Source organism: Cyclopterus lumpus, chromosome 8, assembly GCF_009769545.1.
Source record: "Cyclopterus lumpus isolate fCycLum1 chromosome 8, fCycLum1.pri, whole genome shotgun sequence".
NCBI classification, from domain to species: domain Eukaryota; kingdom Metazoa; phylum Chordata; class Actinopteri; order Perciformes; family Cyclopteridae; genus Cyclopterus; species Cyclopterus lumpus.
Window position 1 is genome coordinate 15,884,038 of NC_046973.1, and position 22,354 is coordinate 15,906,391.

The 22,354-nt window shown below is 41.0% G+C and overlaps 2 protein-coding genes across 3 annotated transcripts; both read left to right on the forward strand.

The window, feature by feature from the left end:
* The first annotated feature begins 1,419 nt into the window (after positions 1 to 1,419).
* Positions 1,420 to 11,796, forward strand: rab5c (RAB5C, member RAS oncogene family). The gene is made up of 6 exons (XM_034539088.1): positions 1,420 to 1,523; positions 6,855 to 7,176; positions 9,429 to 9,580; positions 9,786 to 9,908; positions 10,027 to 10,120; positions 10,275 to 11,796. The coding sequence occupies exons 2-6, from the start codon at positions 7,011 to 7,013 to the stop codon at positions 10,400 to 10,402; spliced, it is 663 nt and encodes a 220-aa protein (XP_034394979.1). The 5' UTR covers positions 1,420 to 1,523; positions 6,855 to 7,010; the 3' UTR covers positions 10,403 to 11,796.
* Positions 11,797 to 12,856: 1,060 nt separating this feature from the next.
* On the forward strand, positions 12,857 to 22,192 carry kat2a (K(lysine) acetyltransferase 2A). 2 transcript variants are annotated; one of them, XM_034539803.1, is made up of 19 exons: positions 12,857 to 12,876; positions 13,191 to 13,473; positions 13,794 to 13,917; positions 14,042 to 14,187; positions 14,293 to 14,382; positions 14,618 to 14,799; positions 14,921 to 15,112; positions 15,854 to 15,960; positions 16,557 to 16,661; positions 16,962 to 17,098; positions 17,201 to 17,409; positions 17,485 to 17,611; positions 18,153 to 18,263; positions 18,350 to 18,493; positions 18,593 to 18,707; positions 18,789 to 18,825; positions 19,116 to 19,179; positions 19,288 to 19,372; positions 19,539 to 21,553. In XM_034539803.1, the coding sequence occupies exons 2-19, from the start codon at positions 13,249 to 13,251 to the stop codon at positions 19,730 to 19,732; spliced, it is 2,394 nt and encodes a 797-aa protein (XP_034395694.1). In that variant the 5' UTR covers positions 12,857 to 12,876; positions 13,191 to 13,248; the 3' UTR covers positions 19,733 to 21,553. The 2 variants fall into 2 exon arrangements, with proteins under 2 accessions (XP_034395694.1, XP_034395693.1); XM_034539802.1 differs by having other exon boundaries at positions 12,863 to 13,473; positions 19,539 to 22,192.
* Positions 22,193 to 22,354: the final 162 nt, after the last annotated feature.

The following is a 22,354-nucleotide window of genomic DNA, read 5'->3' on the forward strand; positions in this document are numbered from 1 at the left end:
AACTTACCAATCAGAATCAAGTGGCTATTCAAAGCTGTGTAAAATGTATGATAATGATGACCTAATTGTACCTTCACCGTCTGGTAAGTCCCTATCCATCGCTGAAGGCGACATTCCTGGAAAAAAAAAAACTGTATTGCAGTTTTTCTCCACACCCACACACAAATGTACTCAATTCTGAAAACTTGAAGCTTATTTCTTAGCAAAGACTCCAAACTCTAAGCACAATTTCATAGTTTTCCTTTAAATAGAAAATTCAAATCCCGAAAACTGAAATTTGCGACTTTAGGACTTCTATTGAGTAATGATCCCTGTCCAAATGCCCAAAACAACTGCTGAAACTGTACTGCCACAACAGAATAAAGCATTTAGTAAATTATGTTGTATTCCTGTTTATTATGACAAGCTGTGCACCACTCTCTTTCTCTCTTTACCATTCAACACATGATTATTTGGATATGTATAAAAGCAAGTTATCATGCTCACTGAAAAGCATTAGCACAAGGGAGATCACAGCAAGTACCTATTCAGTGTAGCTTGTTATGTGCAACTGTACGGGTGCGCAGCGCCACTCAGTGGTGAAAGGTGGTTACTACAAAAGGCAGACATTTTATCCCGCACAGCATTATGATACTCATTTGTTCACCTTGAAACGGAAATAAAATGCTGACATACAGAAAAGAGTAAAACTGTTGTAAGTACCATCTGTGAGTACAGCTATCAACATATTGGAGGGGGCAATATATCTCAGTCACCTAAAAATATATTTGATTTCAGTGAACCAGAATTAAAGCAAGATAAGTTCATTAGATCATGTGCCGATTAATTATTCAAGCATTGACCTCATCATTCAACATTTCTTATACTTCTACATATTGTTGTGCATGTTAATGACGATTAACAGTTGACTGCACCTTTAGGATGTTAAAGACATAAGGAGACACTCAAACACGCGAACCCCCAGTGCGTTATACACTTGTGGTCAGCCTCACCAACGACAAGAGCTCATTTTAATTGCTTTATTTACTTGAGTTGATTTATATTTTGTATTAATCACCTAAATATGCAATGTAACCAATAACTAATGTTGGCAAACAAATGTAGTGGAGTAAAAGTAGAAATGCTAAAATTGTAGTAAAGTGCAATACTTGAATAAACTTACTTTGGTAAATTCCAACAATATTCATATTACACTTGGCCGTATTGTAGCTCTGTCGCTTTAAAAAGGCTGTTCGCAGTGTTCAGGTTTTATCCTAAACATAAATTAGATACATTATTAAGTTGAAGTTGAACACGACATACTGATGCCTCGGTGCTTATATTTGTCAATTAGAAGTCGAAAGGGCCCCGTGGTGCAGAAAGCAGCGTCTCGTGCAGACAGCTGTTGTAATTGGTCAAACAGCCGCTGACAAAAAGTGGGACGTTCCCGGAAAAATCGCTAACCGGAAGGGAAGGCCAGAGCCTCAGAAGAAGAAGAAGACAGCCGCCGCCGATGAGACAGGACGAAAGAAGAACAAAGTATTGTGAGTCAAACAACTTGAAACGATTGAAGACTGCGGTAAAGAGCAACGCGGACCCCACGCGGGACTTTGTGGCTGTCTGCGAGCTGTTGACTGTATTTAGACGCGCTCTGTCACATTGTGGTCCACCGATCAAGTCCGGGTTCAGTCGAAATGTCCACCAGACAGGAGAGAGAGAGAGAGAGAGAGAGAGAGAGAGAGAGAGAGAGAGAGAGAGAGAGAGAGAGAGAGAGAGAGAGAGAGAGAGAGAGAGAGAGGCTGCGAGTTTCTAGCCCCGCGAGGACCTCGTAATACCACGTCCAGAAAAGCCCTCGCGCACACCTGGCTGAGCGGAATATGAGCCGTGTGTCAGCCAGCAGCTGCGGACACGAGCGCGAGTCCGAGTCCCCGAGTTCGTCAAAACAAGCTGACGACGTGTGGCCGAGAAAAAGGAAAGTTGACGAATGACGTTATCGCTGCTAACCTAGCTAACGCCATCGGGAGGCAGGTTGTCATCTCCAGAGAGTTTAGCTCGTCTGTGTTTTTCTGTCTACAGCTGACGTCACCGAGCTCGTGCTAACGTTAAGCGAACTCGCGCTATGTTATCAATACGTGACGCTCGTCGACGGGAGTTAGCGACGTTAAGTCGACAAGTTGCTTAAGCGCGAGTAACGTTAACGGTCAACGTTGTGCTGCCTAAAGCTATTGATGGCGGTCGCTTTATTCTGACCGGCTTTTCATAGCTCACGTCCTCTAACGTTGAATATGAGCGTCACCGTCCTCCTCGTCGGGGTTAGCTGCGGTACAGCCGTTGGTGAGTGACTGTCCTCAAACGGCGTACCTGTCTGCTACACACCTGTCTGACAGACGGGATACATATGTTTATCTCACTAACTTTTATTATTTCTAATTATACGTGACCCCATTGGTAGCATGCACTAGCTCAAGTCAAGTAACTAGCATATACCTGTTGTGACCCTGAAGTCACAGATAACCGTCAAGCAACTGGTTTCCCTCAAGTAGGAGTTCAAACTAAAAAAGTTTGATGGATTTTAACTGTATTTGGAAATGCTGTCATGGTTGTGATTGCCAGATTATCGCATACATCAATTCACAAGTTTTCCTTGAAGCTTTAACTTGCGGACTCATGAGGTAGTTGGGTTTATAAGGTGCACAGTTTCTCACACTCGGGCCACTAAATGCCAGCATGGTTTTACTTTCACACCTTAAGTAAAGATGTCATTACTGCTGACCGCATTGGTCTTGTAATGATGCCAGTGAACATTGTTGCTATTGTATTTTATATATATATATATATATATATATATATATATATATATATATATATATATATATATATATATATTAATTATAGTGTGTGTTTCCTTGCAATTTCACATGTTTGTATCATCTTGGCTCCTTTTTTTTTTTTTTTTAAATGCCTGAATAAGGGGAACAGAGCATTGCCCTTTGAGACGGAGAGGGAAGGGAATTACTTGCTTGAGCTCTTGTAATTTTTATGACGTATGGACCTTGTCCTTCCTTTTTTACTCGTGCTATGTTTCAGCACTATCTTAAGTTGTGGGTCAGTACTGTTGAATTAACAATAGAGCTGAGTAATGCGTTTTATTTTCCCAGAGTGTATTGTGGTCGGAGTATGTGCATTTAGGCCGGTGGCGGTGAGCTGCCATCAACATGGCCCCAGGAAGGAGCACATTTTGAAGCACCCATTTTCATGATTCACTAAAACTACTTTGATAGGGGACAAGGGCTATTTTAGATAACTAGAAGAACTTGAAAGGACGTTTCTTGGAATGCATTTACGGGCGCAGATGGGATTTTATTTGAATTTCAACTAGTATTCACTCTGATTTTAATGCATGAAGGAATAATTTGTAAGGGAAGGTCTTTCCTTGCAATTATTTAACTTGGAACCTTAATAATTAACTGCTGTTTTTAATGCGTCTGTTTTTTCAGTCTTAACTTTTTATTAGTTTTGATCTTCTTTTTTTAAATTGTGATTTCACAAGGTTTTGACAGGGCATACCACTCACTATATTCCTCTGTTTGGGTCAGAGCGTGTTAAACATAACTCATGAGAAAAGGAAGTGCTTGAGATTTCCTACTGGCCTTGCTAACTGCTAGTGATGAGTATCATGTTTGCCTTTCCTGTGTGATGTCCCCAGTTTCCCTGTCAATGTTTCCAAGGCCATTCTTTATTAGAAACCTGAACTGTTGCATGGCTTACCTTGGATCAAGACTATTTCCTGTTTCTTTAGAGCTCTCGAGGATTGTTCTGCATTTGTGTCGTGGAGCAAGATTTTACATGCTTTTCGTCAATGATGCGTAGATCTCGAGTGCATGGCTTCACTACATGGAAGTTTGCTACTGTTCGCGTAAAAGTCTGACCATTTGACACAATAGACACAAGGAGGATGGCGATGCAGCCCCTCATATCAGGTGCCACCCGTTCTTCTAGGACCCCACCCTTCAAATGAAGTCGGCAGCACAAGTCCCTGCTTGTGTTCTTGAAACTGGTATAGCGATGCCAGCTGCAAAGGTTGTTTGACGAAAATTTAAATGGAATGTGTGACTGAGCTCAGATTTTCTCATGACATGTTCGCGCACCTTTCACAAAATTTACTGCAAAACAATACATGCCTCAGCGTATGATTTTCATCCCGAGGGGGCAATTGTTCATCGGAATATTGTTTCATTTTCTTTGTACCGGTTTTGAATTCAAATACTACTGCCATGAATTGGTGCTGTGTATCGATGCATATATTTAAATTTGTGTACACATTCTCGTATTTAGGTGTTCAATGCACTGCAACCCTTGCTAAGTGCTTGGATATAATGCTGGCAGTAGAGCATGCAGGAGGCCACGATGAATATTTCACAGGCGCTCCCTCTAGTTCGCGCCTGCCTTTTCTCCTCCCCCTTTCGGTGAGCCATGTGCCACCGTCTCTCTGTGACCCACTTCCCCGTGGAGGTCTTCAGAGCCCATTAGGGATGCCATCAAAGCATCGGTCTCAGGCTGCTTAAGATGTGTGCAGGTCTGTCTCAGTGCAACCAAAAAAAACCTCTTGATTGCTAGACAGACATGTCTTCTTCCTTTTTTAAATGGGATGCTCATTATTGATTTTACTGTTTTGGAACTTAACCGGTACACATTATCAGTCAGTAGGTAGCAGACCGTGTGTGTATTTAGCTATTAATAGTTGTATTCTACAATTTCTGTTGGAAGCAAAAACAAATCTTCAGCCCAGGGCAGATAATCTGTTTTGCATCCGAGGCGTTGCTCTTTATGCCTTTGAAGCCTTATTTCACTGCATTCCTCCTGTGAATGGCAGCAGCACAGTGTTTCTGTGCTGACCAAAAACTCACATGAAAGTTTGCTGTACAACAAAAGCTTTTCCTGAGGGTTGTTGTTGGTACAGGTCTATATGGCGCACCTGTCTTATACACACCTTTCTTCTTTGGTAGTTTCACTGAGCCAGCAAAAAGTACATTATGTAAAATTGGCAATGCGCTAATGAAGGATTACTTTTGTCGTGCTAGTCTTTAGGGTGTTTTCTAGGTCCGTTCCCACAAACCCAGTCCGTCCATCCATCTGCTCATCTTTGCTTCCTCTAGGAATGTGTGAACAGGTGAAAGCTCATCTCTGCTCCTTGCAATCAAATGAGTACAGCCCTTATGTCTGGTTGACCCTGTGAACAGAGTGCCTTTATCTGTTTTTTGCCTCCGCTGTGAAGCACTTTTCAAGCCTTGTGATGGTGGGTGTCTGCTAGTTAAAGAGTCCAGTGAGGCCTGAAGTGCACTGCTGGTGATGTCCGCTGTAGTTGGTTAGGTTAAAATCTATACCAAAAGAAAACCGATGTGGTACCATGCTGAAGTTTGACACTAATTGTTTAGCCTTAACACATGTAGAGCCAAAAGGCTTTCTGACAGAGTACACCAATGAAGCTAACGCTGCAAAACACAATGTAGACATAGACCTGCACATATTCATATTTAGCATGTTTGGTTGATATGCTGTCTGATGAAGAATTCCACCTTATGGACAGACAGGAGCTCTTGTCATATGCTCAAGCTTAAGTCTGGCTCAGCAATGAGCTGAGAAAGAAAGCTGAGCACAACCAAACTCCAATTATTTAAGTGTTAAACGAACTCTAAAGACTGTCAGCAGTGATGTTTTTACTTCACTTGTCCTCGTTACCACCATTTCCCAACAGTCTAACCTCCTTGTGTTCAGTGTGCTCCAGTGACGAAGCTGAGGCTATCCCATGTTTTAATGTGCTCAGCAGTAAAATGTCTTCTGCAATCTTCACTTCCTGCTTTGAGCGGAGTTGTATTTCCTGTCCTTTGACCAAGCAGAAGCTGGCTGGCCTCATGTGCACCACCAAACTGAACAAAAAGATTAGGCAAGGTTTCATATATGCAAAGCAGGCTGAAGTCAAGATAAATAGATCACTGGCTAGTTTCTACCATGTGTGCCTGCTCATGTTTGTGGGTAATTTGGGCCAAATTAGGCTGGATGAAATACTGAAAACACTTTAGCGCCAATGTCTGTGTTCCGGGTTCATTTTAGCCCTGATGAATACCACCTGGTCCTTGCAAAACAAAACGTGGCCACTGGAAGTTGCAGTGTGAAATGTTTTTTGTTTTCGACTTCCTTGACTTGATGTTAATATTTCATGATCTTCTTTTGGCATTGCTACGTAGAAGCAGCCACAAAGATCTTTACACACTAAAGGCTCATCGTGGCTTCAAGCTGTGGCCAGATATCTGTTCAGAGATGACAATCTGGAACAAATGTGTTGAGCTTATGTTTGGGCTAGACTTAATACTACCATTTATACATACGTTTCTATTTCATTTCTTCCATTTTAGTTTTTACATTTGTTTTAATGTACACCTACCTCCTGTAGATTTGCACCATACATTTTCCAGATCCACAGCATTTTAATTGTGTATTATAACTGTTTACATTGTTATGCTCTGCTGAAGTATAAGTACCCAGCAGTTCTCCAGCCCTTGTTTATCTAAACGTGGTTCAATTATAAACTCATTATCTGGAGGCCCTGCCCAGTGGGATGCATGTTTCTGTGTCAACAACTTGAAGTCTAAAGTTGTCCGTTGTTGTAATTTTGGCAAAACAAGTTGTAGTGCCGATATATTTTACAGATGCACTGTAGTTAACATGACTCTTTACTCTTCAGTCAGCTGCCAGCTAGAATCAAGGAATTCATCTTCCAATTTAATTAATCAACACCTATACTAATTAACTACCACAATATTCTACTATGTTTGAAATGAAGCTTCACGTTCTAAACAATATGTTGTGTTTTCCAGCTCCCACTGGCGAGGTCTCCTGTTCCTCTGGCTCATCTACCTGCCTGAACTCAACTGGCCCTCTCCCCAACCCCTGCACCGAGCCCAAGCCTAAAGTCAACCAGACTTGCGCCCTCTTCTCCCAGCTTCTTCTTCTCTCTCCCGATTTTCTACACTATGGCAGGGCGAGGTGGACCAGCACGGACCAACGGCACTGCAGCAAGCAACAAGATCTGCCAGTTTAAGCTTGTGCTGTTGGGGGAATCAGCGGTGGGAAAGTCCAGCTTGGTGCTGCGCTTTGTCAAAGGCCAGTTCCACGAGTACCAGGAGAGCACCATCGGAGGTGAGGACTTCTGTGTTTAGTCGCATTAACTCTCTGCTCTCCGCCCTGCTTTAATGGCATTGCGGCTGCACATATCATGGGGCTGTAAAGAACCTCCATTTTTTTTTTTATGTGGTGCTCCCTCTAAAACATTTTCAACGTGTCAGTTGAAAGAAAAAACCTGTCCCTGCCGGTCCAAAGGAACTGATTACTTGCTTGTCGGTTGTCAGAGCCTGTGCAGGGGAAGGAGTGGCAGAACCAGTTCGTTGCACCTGACTGAGCCTCACATGTATATTGATTTTGCAGAAACATATTGCATTTCTAAATATTGTTTTAACAACAAATAGCTGAGATAGGACATACAATGATTAGATTGTCCTCTGCTGATACTCTGCAGTGCTTAGGTAGCAGAGGAGTGAGGTTACTTGAAACAGGAAGGAATTGAGCCAACAATGGGGATTTTCCTGGACCTCCTGCAGACCAGTGGAGCTTGTGCAATACTATTGTTGAATATAAAGCAAGAATATTATGGCTATAGCATTGAGATTTTACAAAGTGTTGTTGTTAAATGTGTTAGTTACGTAGAAGCAGCCACAAATCTTCAAGCCAGGCTGGAAAATTAAGTGACAGTTATCCACTCTGGATATGAATATATACACACACACATTTAACAACACCACTTTGTAAAATCTCAATGCTATAGCCATAATATTCTTGATTTATTTAATTATTAGTCTTATGAAGTTATTTGTTCCAGTTGTTGTGTTTAGGCTTGTTCCTCCATCCCCTATTTTGGACTTGCAGTTGTTAAACAGTAGTTTTCTTACATAAAATAAAGAGATCCAGACAGCCTTAATTTAATGTTGACTTAAAATAGAAAGAAAATCTACTATGTATTGATCACTAACTTGTTTGACAATCTATTAAGGAAATTGCTTATAACTCAATTGCCTAATAGATAGGTACGGCCCTCACGTTTTCTTTTATTATCGATTAGTCTGCTGATTACGGAGCACAAGATGATGTCTTTTAAGTTTCTCGTTTTGTATGAACAACTATCCAAACTCAAAAGTTAATTAGATGTAAAACAGAGCAGCAAATGGGAGAAGAGCAGGAGCAAGTGAAAATGTTTTACTTAACTGAAGCGACCTGTCCATTATTGGACGTCTTGTTTCAGCTCTACAAGTAGAGTTTCGCTGGTATACTGTGAGATTAACTTTCCATTCTATGAAGACGGTAATATATTAAGGTAATTTCTATTTTGTTTAACGTTGAGCCGACATTTCTTTTCCACGTTTTCCTACATCTTCTGAGTAATGTGGCTGTAGGATGTGTGGACAGGATGCTCAGTGCTTACACTCACCAAAGACTTGCACCGAGTCAGCATGTTTTCTCTACTACTGAACCTTGTGGTCAGCAGACTGCCTGGTCAAAGATTACAAAGCTTTAAAGTATGTGCAAGTGAGTGCTCGGTTTCCTCTGTCATGTGACGGCCGGCTGATTAAGCGAATTGTATGCAGTTGTGCCTCCTAGTTATGTGCCACAGTACTTTTCTATTTTGTGTATTTCCAGGACTTCATCACGGTTTCTTAATTGTGCTGTTTTTTTGTGTCTGTTCTGAATGGGTTAAGTTGTTTCCTACGTCTTTATGTGGTTGATCGGGCACCATACCGCCGCAAACTCCAATTTAAATGTCCTTTCGTTGTTTCTTTACAAATCTAGTGAGTGAATATTCCTCCTTGTTCCATCCTGGTCTTGATCTCTGCTTTAAACAGGGCTGAAGTACTCCGGTCCGGTCTCGTGACCACTTAGTTCTCGTCTTGGTGCAGAGCCTTTTTGTACTAAGGAGAGCTTACAAAAAGACATGTGCTAGTGTCAGATTTCCATTAACGCTGTATAATCGTGCGTGTGCATGTGCGTGTGCGTGTGTGTGTGTGGCATTATTATTATACCAGTCGAAACCTGTAATGGTCCTCAAACGTTGGTTCTGTGCGGTGCATCGTGTGGGGTTATAAAAATAGATCTATTTTGTTTATAAATACATTTTTTCGAACTCTTTAATCACTTGGCAGTGGAAAGACTATTTGCTCTGGACTCGGTCTTGACTTGGTCTCAATTGCCTTTAGACTCGACCTTGACTGGACTCTGTTAAATCGGTCTTGACTATAGCCCTGTTTTGAGGTTTAGAAATTCAACTTCCGCCTTGCAAATAACAATAATGTGATTTTCTGCTCTGATGTTCCTTCTAAAACATTTTTCTTTTTTTTCTCCAGCTGCCTTCCTCACCCAGACGGTATGTTTGGATGATACAACAGTCAAGTTTGAAATCTGGGACACTGCAGGACAGGAACGGTATCACAGCTTGGCACCCATGTACTACAGAGGAGCCCAGGCCGCCATCGTGGTCTACGACATCACCAACACAGTAAGTCACATGAGCTGTGACAGGTCATCAGCTGGCCTGTTGTCATTGGTTGGCTGAACCCTTGTTCTTCCAGTTTTGGTTGATTGCCTAATTCAAGAGACGGCTCCAGACCTTTGGTCTTTTAACTCGCACATAAAACTTGCATCAGGGATTTAAAGTGTAAAAGCACATCATCTCATGGTTCTGCATGTTTTTGTTTTTAAAGGATACATTCACACGTGCTAAGAACTGGGTAAAGGAGCTCCAGCGACAAGCCAGCCCAAATATTGTTATTGCACTGGCAGGAAACAAAGCTGACCTGGCCAACAAGAGAGCCATAGATTTCCAGGTAAAGAGGGATTTTTTTTTTTTACAAGTTTTTTACTGTCTGATATTGAAGTCTTTCATGACTTTTTTTTTTTAATACAATGAAGCTGTCAATGTGTCCGTTTCTTCTCCGTCTTTAGGAAGCACAGGCATATGCAGATGACAACAGCTTGCTCTTCATGGAGACTTCAGCCAAGACTGCGATGAATGTCAATGAGATTTTTATGGCTATCGGTAAGTGCTCCACACATTGTACTGTTCTGTCAACCGTTCACTATTTCCTGATGTTTTATTGACAAAACTATCAATTGTCCTGGTAGTCAATAATGAAAATATTCAATCGTTGCCGTAGTGCGGTAATTAACTTGTGCTCCAAACCCCAAAACAGCCAAGAAGCTTCCTAAGAGCGAGCCTCAGGGTGGAGCTGGCGCTGCTGGACGAACCAGAGGCGGCGTGGACCTGCAGGACGCGGCGCCGCAGGGCAGAAGTGGCCAGTGCTGTGGTGGCGGGAACTAACTAACTAACACGAGTCAGCTGATCCAACCAATCCTCAGCGTCGATCAACCAGACCAGATATTAGCCAGCTGTCAAACAATGTCCCATTGGTCAAACGCAACCATGGTCGGACCAATCACCCAATGAGCAACACAGCACCAATTAACTGTTTGGCAAATGAGTCCACTGGCCAGTAAACTGCCCGGCCCCTCTGACGGTTGAACCAACCAACAGACCAAGAAATCCACCCACAGGCTTATTTAAGAATCCTATTTGAACCCCAGGACTTGCCAATCCATGACCTCTCTATTGATGATGGACACTCGACGTCACCTCAGGGGGAAAAGAAATCGACCCCTTCATGGATGAAGGAAAGAAAAAGAAAAAAGATCAGTCATTATCAATGGCACTTAAAAGGGCCGCTTTGCTCATTGTTTTTTTTTTCTCTATTTGTGTAGAGGGGGAAAAAAAAGAAATCAACAGGAATTGCTCCTAAGCAGGCTCATTGTCCTTCCTCCTCTGCCCCCTGCTTCCTCATGCACCATCAATGTATCAAGTATTTCCATCATGGTCGCGTCAACACTGTTAAAACTCCAGGTGCATGCAGCAGTCCTTCGCTTGTCTGTCTTGTTCCTGGTCAGCTTCCTGGAAAAGATGGAGAGAGAGAGAAGGTTCGTAACAGGAGAACGGGAATGAACAGACCTTTCCTTCTTGATAGAGCTGTGTAGATTGAAATATTACGTTGTTATCACTATTATTGCTTCAACTTCTTTTGACACAGGCCGTTCAATAGGATTTTAAAGCCTTTAAGGTTTTACAATCACCCATCTATGTTATCAAACCATATACAGTAAATAGTACTTTAATAACATTGTCATCCATAAGTAATTTTAGCATTAATCCTCATTGTACAATGACAAATTCATAAAACGAGATTAGTTTTTCTTGAATCACAGCTGTGTGTTGACAACCTTGCTGTATTTGTATCAGACTTTTCAAGTTCATAATCAATCAGTAGTTATTGTCCAACAACATCTTCCCAATCTCTACATGATGTTTTGTCAACCTTAATTATTTTGTGATGGATCTTTTTTTTTTTTTAACGTCTTAATTTTTTTTTCTTATGAAGATCTATGGTATTAAATGCACTGGTTCTGTCTCATCATCTTTGTGACTTGAGATGTTATCGTCGGCGTTCTTTTCTCTCTCTTGGTTTTTACTCTTCATATCGGGAGGAATTGCTTTAATTCGTAATGTCATCGTGTTATGGCATCGACAACGAGCACAACAGACCTGCACAGCACCCACTGGTGGGGGGGTAATGGGGAGGGTGGGGTCATGGGGAGATGAAGAAGAAGAAGAAGAAGCAAAAATGTAATTTTACCAATAAACAAGGGGACGGTATCCTTTCTGAATGCCTGTTTAATCATTTCTTTTAATGTTCATTGATTTTATTTATTTTTTTTGGTATGTTTTACTAATGTCGACTACCAGTGAAATGTTTGCCCATCTTTTATTTAAACCATCATAGCTCTGCGGTCAAAATATAGGTGTGAAAGTAATAATCTAAAAAAGATATAATTAGAAGTGAATCGTTTCTACGTATTGTGACGTGACTTGTAATACTTTTTAAAAAAAACACGAGTCGTAATCACAAAGCGTGTTGCTTTCAAGTGCTATAACCTTACTCGACAAGTCTAAGCCAGATGTACAGGCGCATCCCGCTTCTTTTACAAAATAATTAGAATATAGAGCGGGAGACTGCAGTATTCCTAATGGTAGGTAGGAATGCAATCTTTATTGCAGTAAGACTGTTTGTTGCCATCTATTACATTTAGTAGAGCTTCATATTGTTTATAACAAAATGAACACTATTATTGATATTCTGTACTAACCACCCTTATTGATACCTTAAAAAAATATTGATAATGATTATTATTCTTACTGAGACGGTAACCACTAAATTAATACACAGGATGTTTATCAAATAATGTGTTAGTCTGTTACCTCATCATAAAAAACATACAACTGAACGATGTGTGTGTGTATGTATATATATATACATGTGTATATATATATATATATATACGTGTATATATATACATGTGTGTATATATATATATACATATATACATGTGTGTGTGTATATATATATATATATATATATATATATATACACATATACACACGTATATATATATACACACGTATATATATATACACACGTATATATATACACATGCAATTTACCAATTTAAGGTGTTGTAGTTCATGACATCGACCACTGGAGGGCAGTGAACGCTCATGATTTTAAAGAGACTCATCTCCACCTAGTGGCGACTTTTAATAAGGCCAGAGATGTAGTGAAGCACTTTGACCACTGGAGGCCGCTGAATACTCATGGAAACAACCACCAATTAACTAGATTAGTATAAAGTCGGAAATAAAAAGCATACTATAACTTCCGGTGAAGACATTCAGAATAATACATTCAAGTCAGTCAGAGTCGTACATACTATCAATGATTACTGTAATACTTTGGTATATGGATAATAACTCTCAAACTATGTGTAACGAGGCCTCCCTCCGAGTCATCACGTAATTGTGTGATGTTGGAGCGATACATCCTGATGATATTTTTATACTTTGAAAGGTTAATAGAGTCGAAAAGTCTGCTTCCAACGTAAAAGGAAGTGTTGGTATTCTTTATGTGTGTTCTTAACGCCTCTGTTTCAATGACAAGATCTCTAAAAGGTTTTCCGTTTTTAAAACATCGCTGCGGTTCTCTTAAATCTCATTTTGACGACAGCGCTTGAACGCAGCATATGAGGTAAACGGGAGCAGAGGACCAGTCTAGCAGCGTGGACATGTCGGACCCGGCGGCGCAGGCCTTGCAACCGCGGCTTCTCCAAACCCAGACTGCTGGGTCAGCTGGGTCTAGTACTGCCGCGACAGGCTCCGGGTCAGGGAATAGCGACCCGGCAAGACCGGGACTTAGCCAGCAACAACGTGCAAGCCAGAAGAAAGCCCAAGTCCGAGCTTTCCCACGGGCGAAAAAGCTCGAGAAACTTGGCGTATTCTCCGCATGCAAGGTAGCTAGCTGAGCTAGCCAAAGTTCACCACAACAAAGCACTCCTCGGGCAGTCTCAGCCTTCAATTGTGAGGGCTAGCAAACTGTAGCGCAGTCCTGGGCCCGCTAACAAAAACACGAACCAGAATCATGACTTATCGTAATTGTTAACTTTTGTAGCTAGCTAGCTAGCTCGGCAGACATCCTGTGTTATTCACACTAACGTTAGTTCTTTGAAGCGGCATTGCGTTATCAAACCTAGCCCTGTAGTCATTCATTGACCTACAACAACACCAGCAAGTTACAGTGTGCGCCGTTGTGTTTCCTGTTGCTTCTTTCAAGGCTAGTGACACATGCAAGTGCAATGGATGGAAAAACCCAAATCCCCCATCAGCCACACGTCTGGACCTGCAGCAGCAAGCGGCCAGCTTGAGCGAGCCGTGCCGCAGCTGTGGACATGCTCTGGGTACAAACTCACCAACCTCCACATATACACCTGCCTTTTGCAGCAAATACATCTCACGGACCTCATCAAATGTGTATTGACTTTGTATAAGTTGGATCTCTCGCTTTAATTGTATTTGATGCAGCTGACCATGTGTCCCACCTGGAGAATGTGTCTGAGGAGGAGATTAACAGGCTGCTGGGGATGGTGGTGGATGTGGAGAACCTTTTTATGTCTGTGCACAAAGAGGAGGACACTGACACCAAACAGGTCTACTTTTACCTTTTCAAGGTAAGCAAAGTGTATCTCACTAATAACTAAGTCTATGTGCATCATTTCTTTTGCTCTCATGTCTTCAACAATCAGCACCGTTATTATCTTCCCTGTTCTCTTTAGCTGCTGAGGAAATGCATTCTGCAGATGAGCCAGCCAGTCGTAGAGGGATCCCTTGGAAGTCCACCCTTTGAAAAGCCCAACATTGAGCAGGTAAACGGGATGCTAGAAGATTCTCCATGTCGTTTCTTAAGGGTAGCTGATAAAACGACAGCATCATACTGCCTTTCTCTAGCAACAGGCATGTTTGCCATTTTGATTTTCGTTCTTGTTAAGCATCCTATAGTTTGGTAATATGACAATAGGTGGTGCCCGTTTGCACAACCTTCATCTTACGCTGTCTTTTTTTTTCTTCTCTGCCTCCTTTTCTTTATCTTTTCCTCCAAAGGGGGTTTTGAATTTTGTCCAGTACAAGTTCAGCCACCTGGCACCTAAGGAAAGACAGACTATGTTTGAGCTGTCAAAGATGTTCCTCTTGTGCCTAAATTACTGGAAGCTGGAGACACCAACGCAGTATCGCCAGCGTATCCAGAAAGATGATGGGACAGCCTACAAAGTGGACTACACTAGGTGTGTGGGTGTGTTGTTGTTGTCGTTAAAGAAAGCATGCAAATGCCTTTACATTTAAGATATTGCTGTAGATGCTGATATCTGTCTGTAAAATAACAGTATTTTCCCTTCTGGCCCTTAGGTGGCTGTGCTACTGCCACGTCCCCCAGAGTAACGACAGCCTCCCGCGCTATGAAACCACTCACGTGTTCGGACGCAGCCTGCTCAAGTCCATCTTCACTGTGACCCGACGTCAGCTCCTGGAGAAGTTCAGAGTGGAGAAGGACAAGCTGCTACCAGAGAAACGCACACTCATCCTCACACATTTTCCCAAGTAAGCGTGCGTGCGTGATATAGAGCATCCTTTTTTAATCATTTATTTCATCCCATGGTGTAGGTTCAAATTGTGTCTGTATTTGTGGAGAGGCTGGTGCAATAGTATGTCAGGGTTCTTACAGTCATGAAGAAACCTGGAAAAGTTTAGAAAAAATAAATAAACCTAAAAGGGTCTTTTTAAAAAAATATTTTGGTTGTTGAACCGCAACTTATTCTAATATCAGAACTGCACAGGGTGTCTGATTATTTCAATCTGATTTCCGTAAACTGTACTCCACTGAAACAGCTCTCCTTACAACTCATGACGACAACTATGCTCGTTACTGTAAATGATACCAAGAAAAACTTTATATAAATAAACCTGTTAAAAAAGCATGAAAGGATGATTTCAATCTGCTCTGTCTGCACTCTCTCATCCACCACTGCTATGTTTTACACAAGCACAGCGTGCTGGCTCAGTTAATAGCAAAAATATTTTGAATGATGAGAGAACAGATTACAAGTAGGAAACAACTATTTTTCAGAGGGACCCTCACGTGTTTTTATTGACAATATATTATTTGAGTGGTTTGATTCAGGTTTTAAAGAACCAATCACAGTGTGCATATATTGTTTGTTTGTTTTCATAATGACAACCATAATAACAAGCTATAGAGATTAGTTTAATTTCATGTAATACTATACCTGCCTTTTTAATATTTACCTTTTTGAAATAACCTTTTACTCTGAATGTCATCAGGTTCTTGTCCATGCTGGAGGAGGAAATATATGGGGAGGGTTCCCCAATATGGGAGGCTGACTTTACCATGCCTGCCTCCGAGGGCACACAGCTGGGACATCAGACAGGTGAGGCAGGTGTATAATAGTCATAATTAGTCAATTAACGTTGACATTTTTAGTGGGACGAGACCAGACAATTCTATATAAATAAACCGTTCTCTCCTCAAATCATCCTTCAGGTCACTTGACCGCTGTCCTGTAAACATACTGCTACTCTCAAGCAGGAATTCATTTTGACTAATAAACGCAGATGTTTCAGATTTGCTGATCCCCAGAGGAGATATTCACATGTTACAACATGCGAGGAAAAAATGATGAACAAAAAACAATGACTGAATCTCAGCAATCACGTTTAACGAGCTTTTACAATACATTCTAACGTACACATCATTAGTGCATTGTGTAATTATACATATGTGCAGAAACAATGTGCCTAGTAGTGTTACTACAAAAGCCTAATTGAAGTGGTATTGTAACTTGTTAAGAGTCACATAGAATAGATATTTATAGTTTACTTATTGTATATGATACTTGCATAGGTATGAAAATAAATAACCTATTAAAAAATATCTGAAAACATCACAGCTGGCTTTTGCTGTTGCCACAGTTCCTGTTGTATGGTTAGTAATTATTAACCTGTTCATTGGCGCCTCTCATTGCAGTGATCAGTCCTGCTGCGGTGTCCGGCTCCCCCGCGCTGCCCAAGGGTCTGAGCAGCATCTCCTCTCTGGGCAGCATGGACGCTGGAGCTGCAGAGCCCATCACAGGTCTGTCAGCTCTGCTTCTTTGATGCTCACCTCTCTAGCTATGGATATGACAAACGTCTCATGTAGTTCAAAGATTATATGGAGTATTGTGTAATATTAAAAGCCACTGTGAAGCACAGACACACTGGGGACTACACACGTTCGATCGATGATGGTCATATACCCTCACAAACAAAACAGAGGGTTTTTACCCTTTTAACTTGGTTTTGTGTGGCTAACAAAACACTTTGATGGCTCTGAAATCATTGTTAGCTGTCTGCTCTCATTGTTTTGATCCAAGCAATGTCGCTGTGTGTTCAGGAGAGAAACGCAAACTTCCGGAGGCGTTGACCCTGGAGGATGCCAAGCGGATCCGTGTGATGGGAGACATTCCTATGGAGCTGGTCAATGAAGTCATGATGACAATCACCGACCCTGCTGCGATGCTCGGACCAGAGGTCAGTTGTTCCATCTCAGATGATTTGTTGAAAATGAAGGCCCACGGTCTTATTTAATACACATGTTGACTGTCGTACTCACTTTGTGTTTTATATTGCTAGACTAATCTTCTGACTCCAAACGCTGCACGTGACGAGACTGCCAGGCTGGAGGAGAGACGGGGAATCATAGAGTTCCACGTCATTGGAAACTCACTCTCCCAGAAGTCCAACAAGAAGATCCTGATGTGGCTGGTTGGCCTGCAGAATGTCTTCTCTCATCAATTACCTCGCATGCCCAAAGAGTACATCACACGACTGGTGTTTGACCCGTAAGTAGATGTTTCTCTTACCACATGTCACCGTCGAATATCCGCACACTGCTCTGATTTCTCCAACTTTCACAGTAAGCACAAGACCCTAGCCCTCATCAAAGATGGCCGCGTCATCGGAGGCATCTGTTTTCGGATGTTTCCCACTCAGGGCTTCACGGAGATCGTCTTCTGTGCCGTCACATCCAATGAGCAAGTTAAGGTACACAATGAGAGTTATGGTGGTCTCAACAGATTAACAAGGTGCTGGTCAAAATGTTTTCATCCGTTGTAGTTTAAAAATCCTATTGCTTCAGGTATGAAAATGATATGTTAAATGAAAAAACTCTTAGTTTCAACAGTTTAACATTTCAGAGTGTTCCTAGTGTTAATATAACATAATTTGGGAAATTGGCAACAAATAATATTCAGAAAAGTACTTTCTAACAATAATGACAACCACCAACTTTTACTTTAGTTCTTTTGTTAATTCTTTATCATGACTTCTGCTTTAATGCACAGTTTTCAATTTATGAAACTTCACCTCTTCTGCTTTGAAATGTCCTGTCTCATGAATAATACTATAAACGTAAACCTTTTCTTAAACCTTTTAGTATTGATTTGTCTTTCCTGAAGAAAGAAACAGCTACACAATACTGTATTCAACCATATCTTTTTATTATGAAAAGATCATAATAGTATGGAGATGCCTTTTGTAAGAAAACACATTTTTGACTCTTTTTCTCTGGTCTTTTTAATTTAAGGGCTACGGTACCCACCTGATGAACCACCTAAAGGAGTACCACATCAAACATAACATCCTCTATTTCCTCACTTACGCTGACGAGTACGCCATCGGCTACTTCAAGAAGCAGGTACCGTGGGCATGACCTGTGCATTAGCTCTGCTCCTGTCCTCTCCCTCAACCTCGTCTTTTCAGTAATTTGTTCTTTCCTCGCAGGGCTTTTCCAAAGATATCAAAGTGCCCAAGAGTCGATACCTGGGATACATTAAAGACTACGAGGGAGCGACCCTCATGGAGTGTGAGCTGAACCCGAGAATCCCCTACACTGAGCTCTCTCATATCATTAAAAGACAGAAGGAGGTATGTGAGGCTGCAAGATCTTCTCATTAAAGCCAAAACGTGTTTTCTGCTGTGAATCTTTGAGTTTTTAATATCACATATGTCTGAAAATTATAACAGATTATTAAGAAGCTGATAGAGAGGAAACAGACCCAGATCAGGAAGGTTTACCCAGGTCTCACCTGCTTCAAAGAGGGCGTACGACAGATCCCTGTGGAGAGCATTCCAGGCATAAGTGAGTGTTTTGGTTTGTGTAAAATTAAATAAAACCAATAATCTGTATTATCATATTACTTAAATATTTTTTTTCTTCCAGGAGAGACGGGATGGAAACCCAGTAACAAGGACAAAGGGTAAACATGAAGCATATATTAATCAAAGTGGTGTGTTGTTGTCGGCATCAGGTCTTCCTGCCAAAAGTTACTACCATTGGGAAATGCCAGAAGACTTAAAAATATAACTATAACAAAAAGCAAAATTCATCACAAACGCAACGAGATGATTTAAAAACCTGTGATTCTCAGATTGTAAATCCGGAAAGCCTTTTGCTGTTTTGTTCTGGGTGTCAGACGGAGCGTATCAATACCAATAACAAAAAGTGAAGTCAATATCTTACTCACTTACCTCTCCACATGATTTACAGAAAAGAGGTGAAGGACCCTGACATGTTATACAACATGTTAAAGAACCTCCTGGCCCAGATAAAGGTACGAGTCAACTGTTTACACAAGACAGGAACACACACACACACACACACACACACACACCTACAGTAATAACAAGAACAGAGACTAACCAGGTGTTATCACTTCAAGACTCATCCTGATGCCTGGCCCTTCATGGAACCGGTTAAGAAATCGGAGGCTCCAGATTACTACGAGATCATCCGCTTTCCCATCGGTGAGCTTTGATTATAATGTCGTTTTTCTTCTCTGATTACATTTAACATTTACATAGCAAAGTGCTGTTTCCAGCTATTTTAATGCTCTGATTCCTGTAGAATATTTCACACACACTTCATTTAATTATGAATTGACATTTATCGTCTTTCAATTTCTGTCCACAGACCTGAAGACCATGACAGAGAGACTTAAGAATAGATACTATGTGACCAAGAAGCTTTTCATTGCCGATCTGCAGCGAATCATCACCAACTGTCGCGAGTACAACCCTCCGGATAGCGAGTACTGCAAGAGTGCCAACACCTTGGAGAAGTTCTTCTACTTCAAATTAAAAGATGGAGGACTAATCGAGAAGTGAAACCCACAGAATTATTTACAGGTTTCTAAAATGGATGTGGGGCAACTTTCAGATGACGAGGAAAACATCGCAAGCTATTGTCATATCTGAGTTAATAAAAGGGTATGTACATGACTGGAATTGTTGGACAAACATAACAGTTTGGTAATATCGGATCAAGTTGAGCATCACAAAGTGTCAAACTGGCATTACCTTTGAGTTAGCTTCTGTCATTTTCCCTTTTCCAGTGCTCTCAGTGGGTCAAGACTCTGCATATACAGGTTTCATTAAGTGTACCAAAGTTATAGGTCCAAGTTATAACAATGCCACCATTAATTATAATATGATTGATTTGGTTTTGTCGCATTTAATGACATTTGTTCATTCCAATTTGCTTAAAACTCAAGCAGAGGTATATGTAGTGTAGAGTTTTTTCACAGAAAACTGGACCTCGGGACCTAAAGCCATGTTGCCTTTCGTTACTGACAGACACTTGAACATCCCAGCCAACGCCATGGGTACAAAGACAACCGTTCTTTGAGGGGTGAAGTCCTTAAAACACGCTGCTTTGACTCTTGAGTAGTCTGGAAATGATTTGATCAGTCGGTTGGTGAATAATTAATCTAACACAGTTGTAAGTTGTTGATGAAGTGCAAAATACCAAACATGTAATGGTTATAGCTCTAGTGTATATTACATATTCTTTACACTGTTGGTCTGAAAAGAGCTAATTATTTATCATTTAGCAACATTATTTTTAAGAAGAAAATGGATTGATACCCGATGAAAAGTGTTCGTTGCATCCCTACTCTTGAGTAGTTTGAGACACTGCTAATGATGGACTGGGCATCAAATATTGATAAGCAAAACCATTTCCCCAATCGTTGCCTTCAGGAAAACACTGTTGTTTTCATGTGGACAACAACATTGTGGGTGCGTAATTTATACAGTTAATATAATACACACTGTTTACACATTTTCCACTGGCGGGGTTTTATGCCGAACCATTTAGGATGAGGTCACATTAGTTTAGCTCTTTCCGTGCTTTGCAGGTGTTCTTGATCGTTTCGTTCCGTTGTTCTGTAGTTCGGTCTCTTCCAAACACGCACACACACACATGCTAAGTAGTGTATTTAGTGTACAGCCACACTGTTTGTGGTGGTCACAGGTTTACTGGATTGTTTATGTTGAGATCTAAACATGGGGGGGGGGGGCAGTCCTCATAGTTCTGGTCTTTTGGAAAGAAGATAACTGGTTTATTTATCACACTATACACAAGCTGTAAGTGGACAGTTCACAATTTGAATTCATAAAAAACAAACTTAAAACTTTTAGCCATTGTTGTTGCAGGTTATGTTTTCTTTTTTAATTTCAGTGAGATTTTAATGTTTTGGTCGGCGGTCGCATTCACTTCTTTTATAAGAAGTAACTGTCCAATGCTGGTTGGGCCTGCTTGTTGAATGTTTCATTGACTTGTGTGTGTGCGAGTGTGTTTATTTTTTACTTGAATCATGACTAGCTTTGAATGACTAAAGTGATGTCAGCGTTGCATTATTCAGGATGTCTATTCCGTACTTTTTCCTTCAATCTACTTATGCTGCATTTCAGATTTTCTTAAAGTCAGTCTGAGTGAAGTTTCCACCTGTTTAAGGATGGCTACTGTCTCTAGTAGCCATTTACTGTAACTGTAAAACTGTTTCATGACAATAAAGTTCTTTTTTTTTAATAGATATATAAACAAAAGTTGTGAACTTAAGTCACTTGACTTGAGCTGAAGTCAGAACTGAATACAAATTCTGAGGATATCCGACCTGACAAAATAAAAGACCTGCAAGAAAACCTTTCCCTGTGTGACCTCGCATGATACTGCCACAATATCATAGGTGATGGATGTCACAGAGTAGTATAATTGAGGAATGATCTAATCTAATTTCATGTGTAATTATAGTTCAACAGTTATGTTAAATTTGCCAGAGGCGTTATGTTTTCGGGCTGTCCGCCAGTACGTCTCGTTCTTGTAAACTCAATTTCTCAGGAACGCCCGTGGGAATTTCTTCACATTTGGCACAAACATCCACTTAGAATTTGGTCAACGGTCACTGACCTCACGAATAGTTTTTAGATCGTAGCAACGACCATTGTTCCCTTTATTACTGCAGTACTGCAGTATGGCACTTTAAAAAAAACAACCTTTTTTAATTTGCCGTATCCTGACAAAGACCTCACTTCTACACAGAGTGAGACACTAGCTTTCTTATGCCATGTAGACCGAGGTGGTAACCACAGCAACCTGGCCCTTCTTCCTATTACATCCATGGTTAAGCTGTCTTCCTCGCTGTAGCTATAATCTAGTCTTGTAGTTCCCTTCCAAGCATTAACTGAATGTCCTCTTGTTGTAAGTGCACTATTTTCAGTCTGAGCTAACGTTGGTGTGATAAATGTTAGCGCTGTAGCACTATGTTTATCTGAGTGAAGGTCTAGGTGTATAACGTTATTGATCATCAGTGGTATTCAGAGGAGAAATAGATGTTTGACTTAGGAACTAGGAGAAGTGCTGAAGCTGGAGGGCTGGAAACCTGTGCAAGCAACACTATATCTGAGTGCAAGCATATGGTTTGGGCAAAAGCAAAGCAGCACCCTGGA

Coding starts and splice junctions, on each gene's coding strand:
- rab5c (XM_034539088.1), top strand. CDS start 7,011: ATGGCAGGGCGAGGTGGACCAGCACGGACCAACGGCACTGCAGCAAGC. Junction 9,909..10,026: donor AGAGAGCCATAGATTTCCAG/GTAAAGAGGGAT, acceptor CTCCGTCTTTAG/GAAGCACAGGCATATGCAGA. Junction 10,121..10,274: donor TGAGATTTTTATGGCTATCG/GTAAGTGCTCCA, acceptor ACCCCAAAACAG/CCAAGAAGCTTCCTAAGAGC.
- kat2a (XM_034539803.1), top strand. CDS start 13,249: ATGTCGGACCCGGCGGCGCAGGCCTTGCAACCGCGGCTTCTCCAAACC. Junction 13,918..14,041: donor CAGCTGTGGACATGCTCTGG/GTACAAACTCAC, acceptor TATTTGATGCAG/CTGACCATGTGTCCCACCTG. Junction 14,800..14,920: donor TACAAAGTGGACTACACTAG/GTGTGTGGGTGT, acceptor TCTGGCCCTTAG/GTGGCTGTGCTACTGCCACG.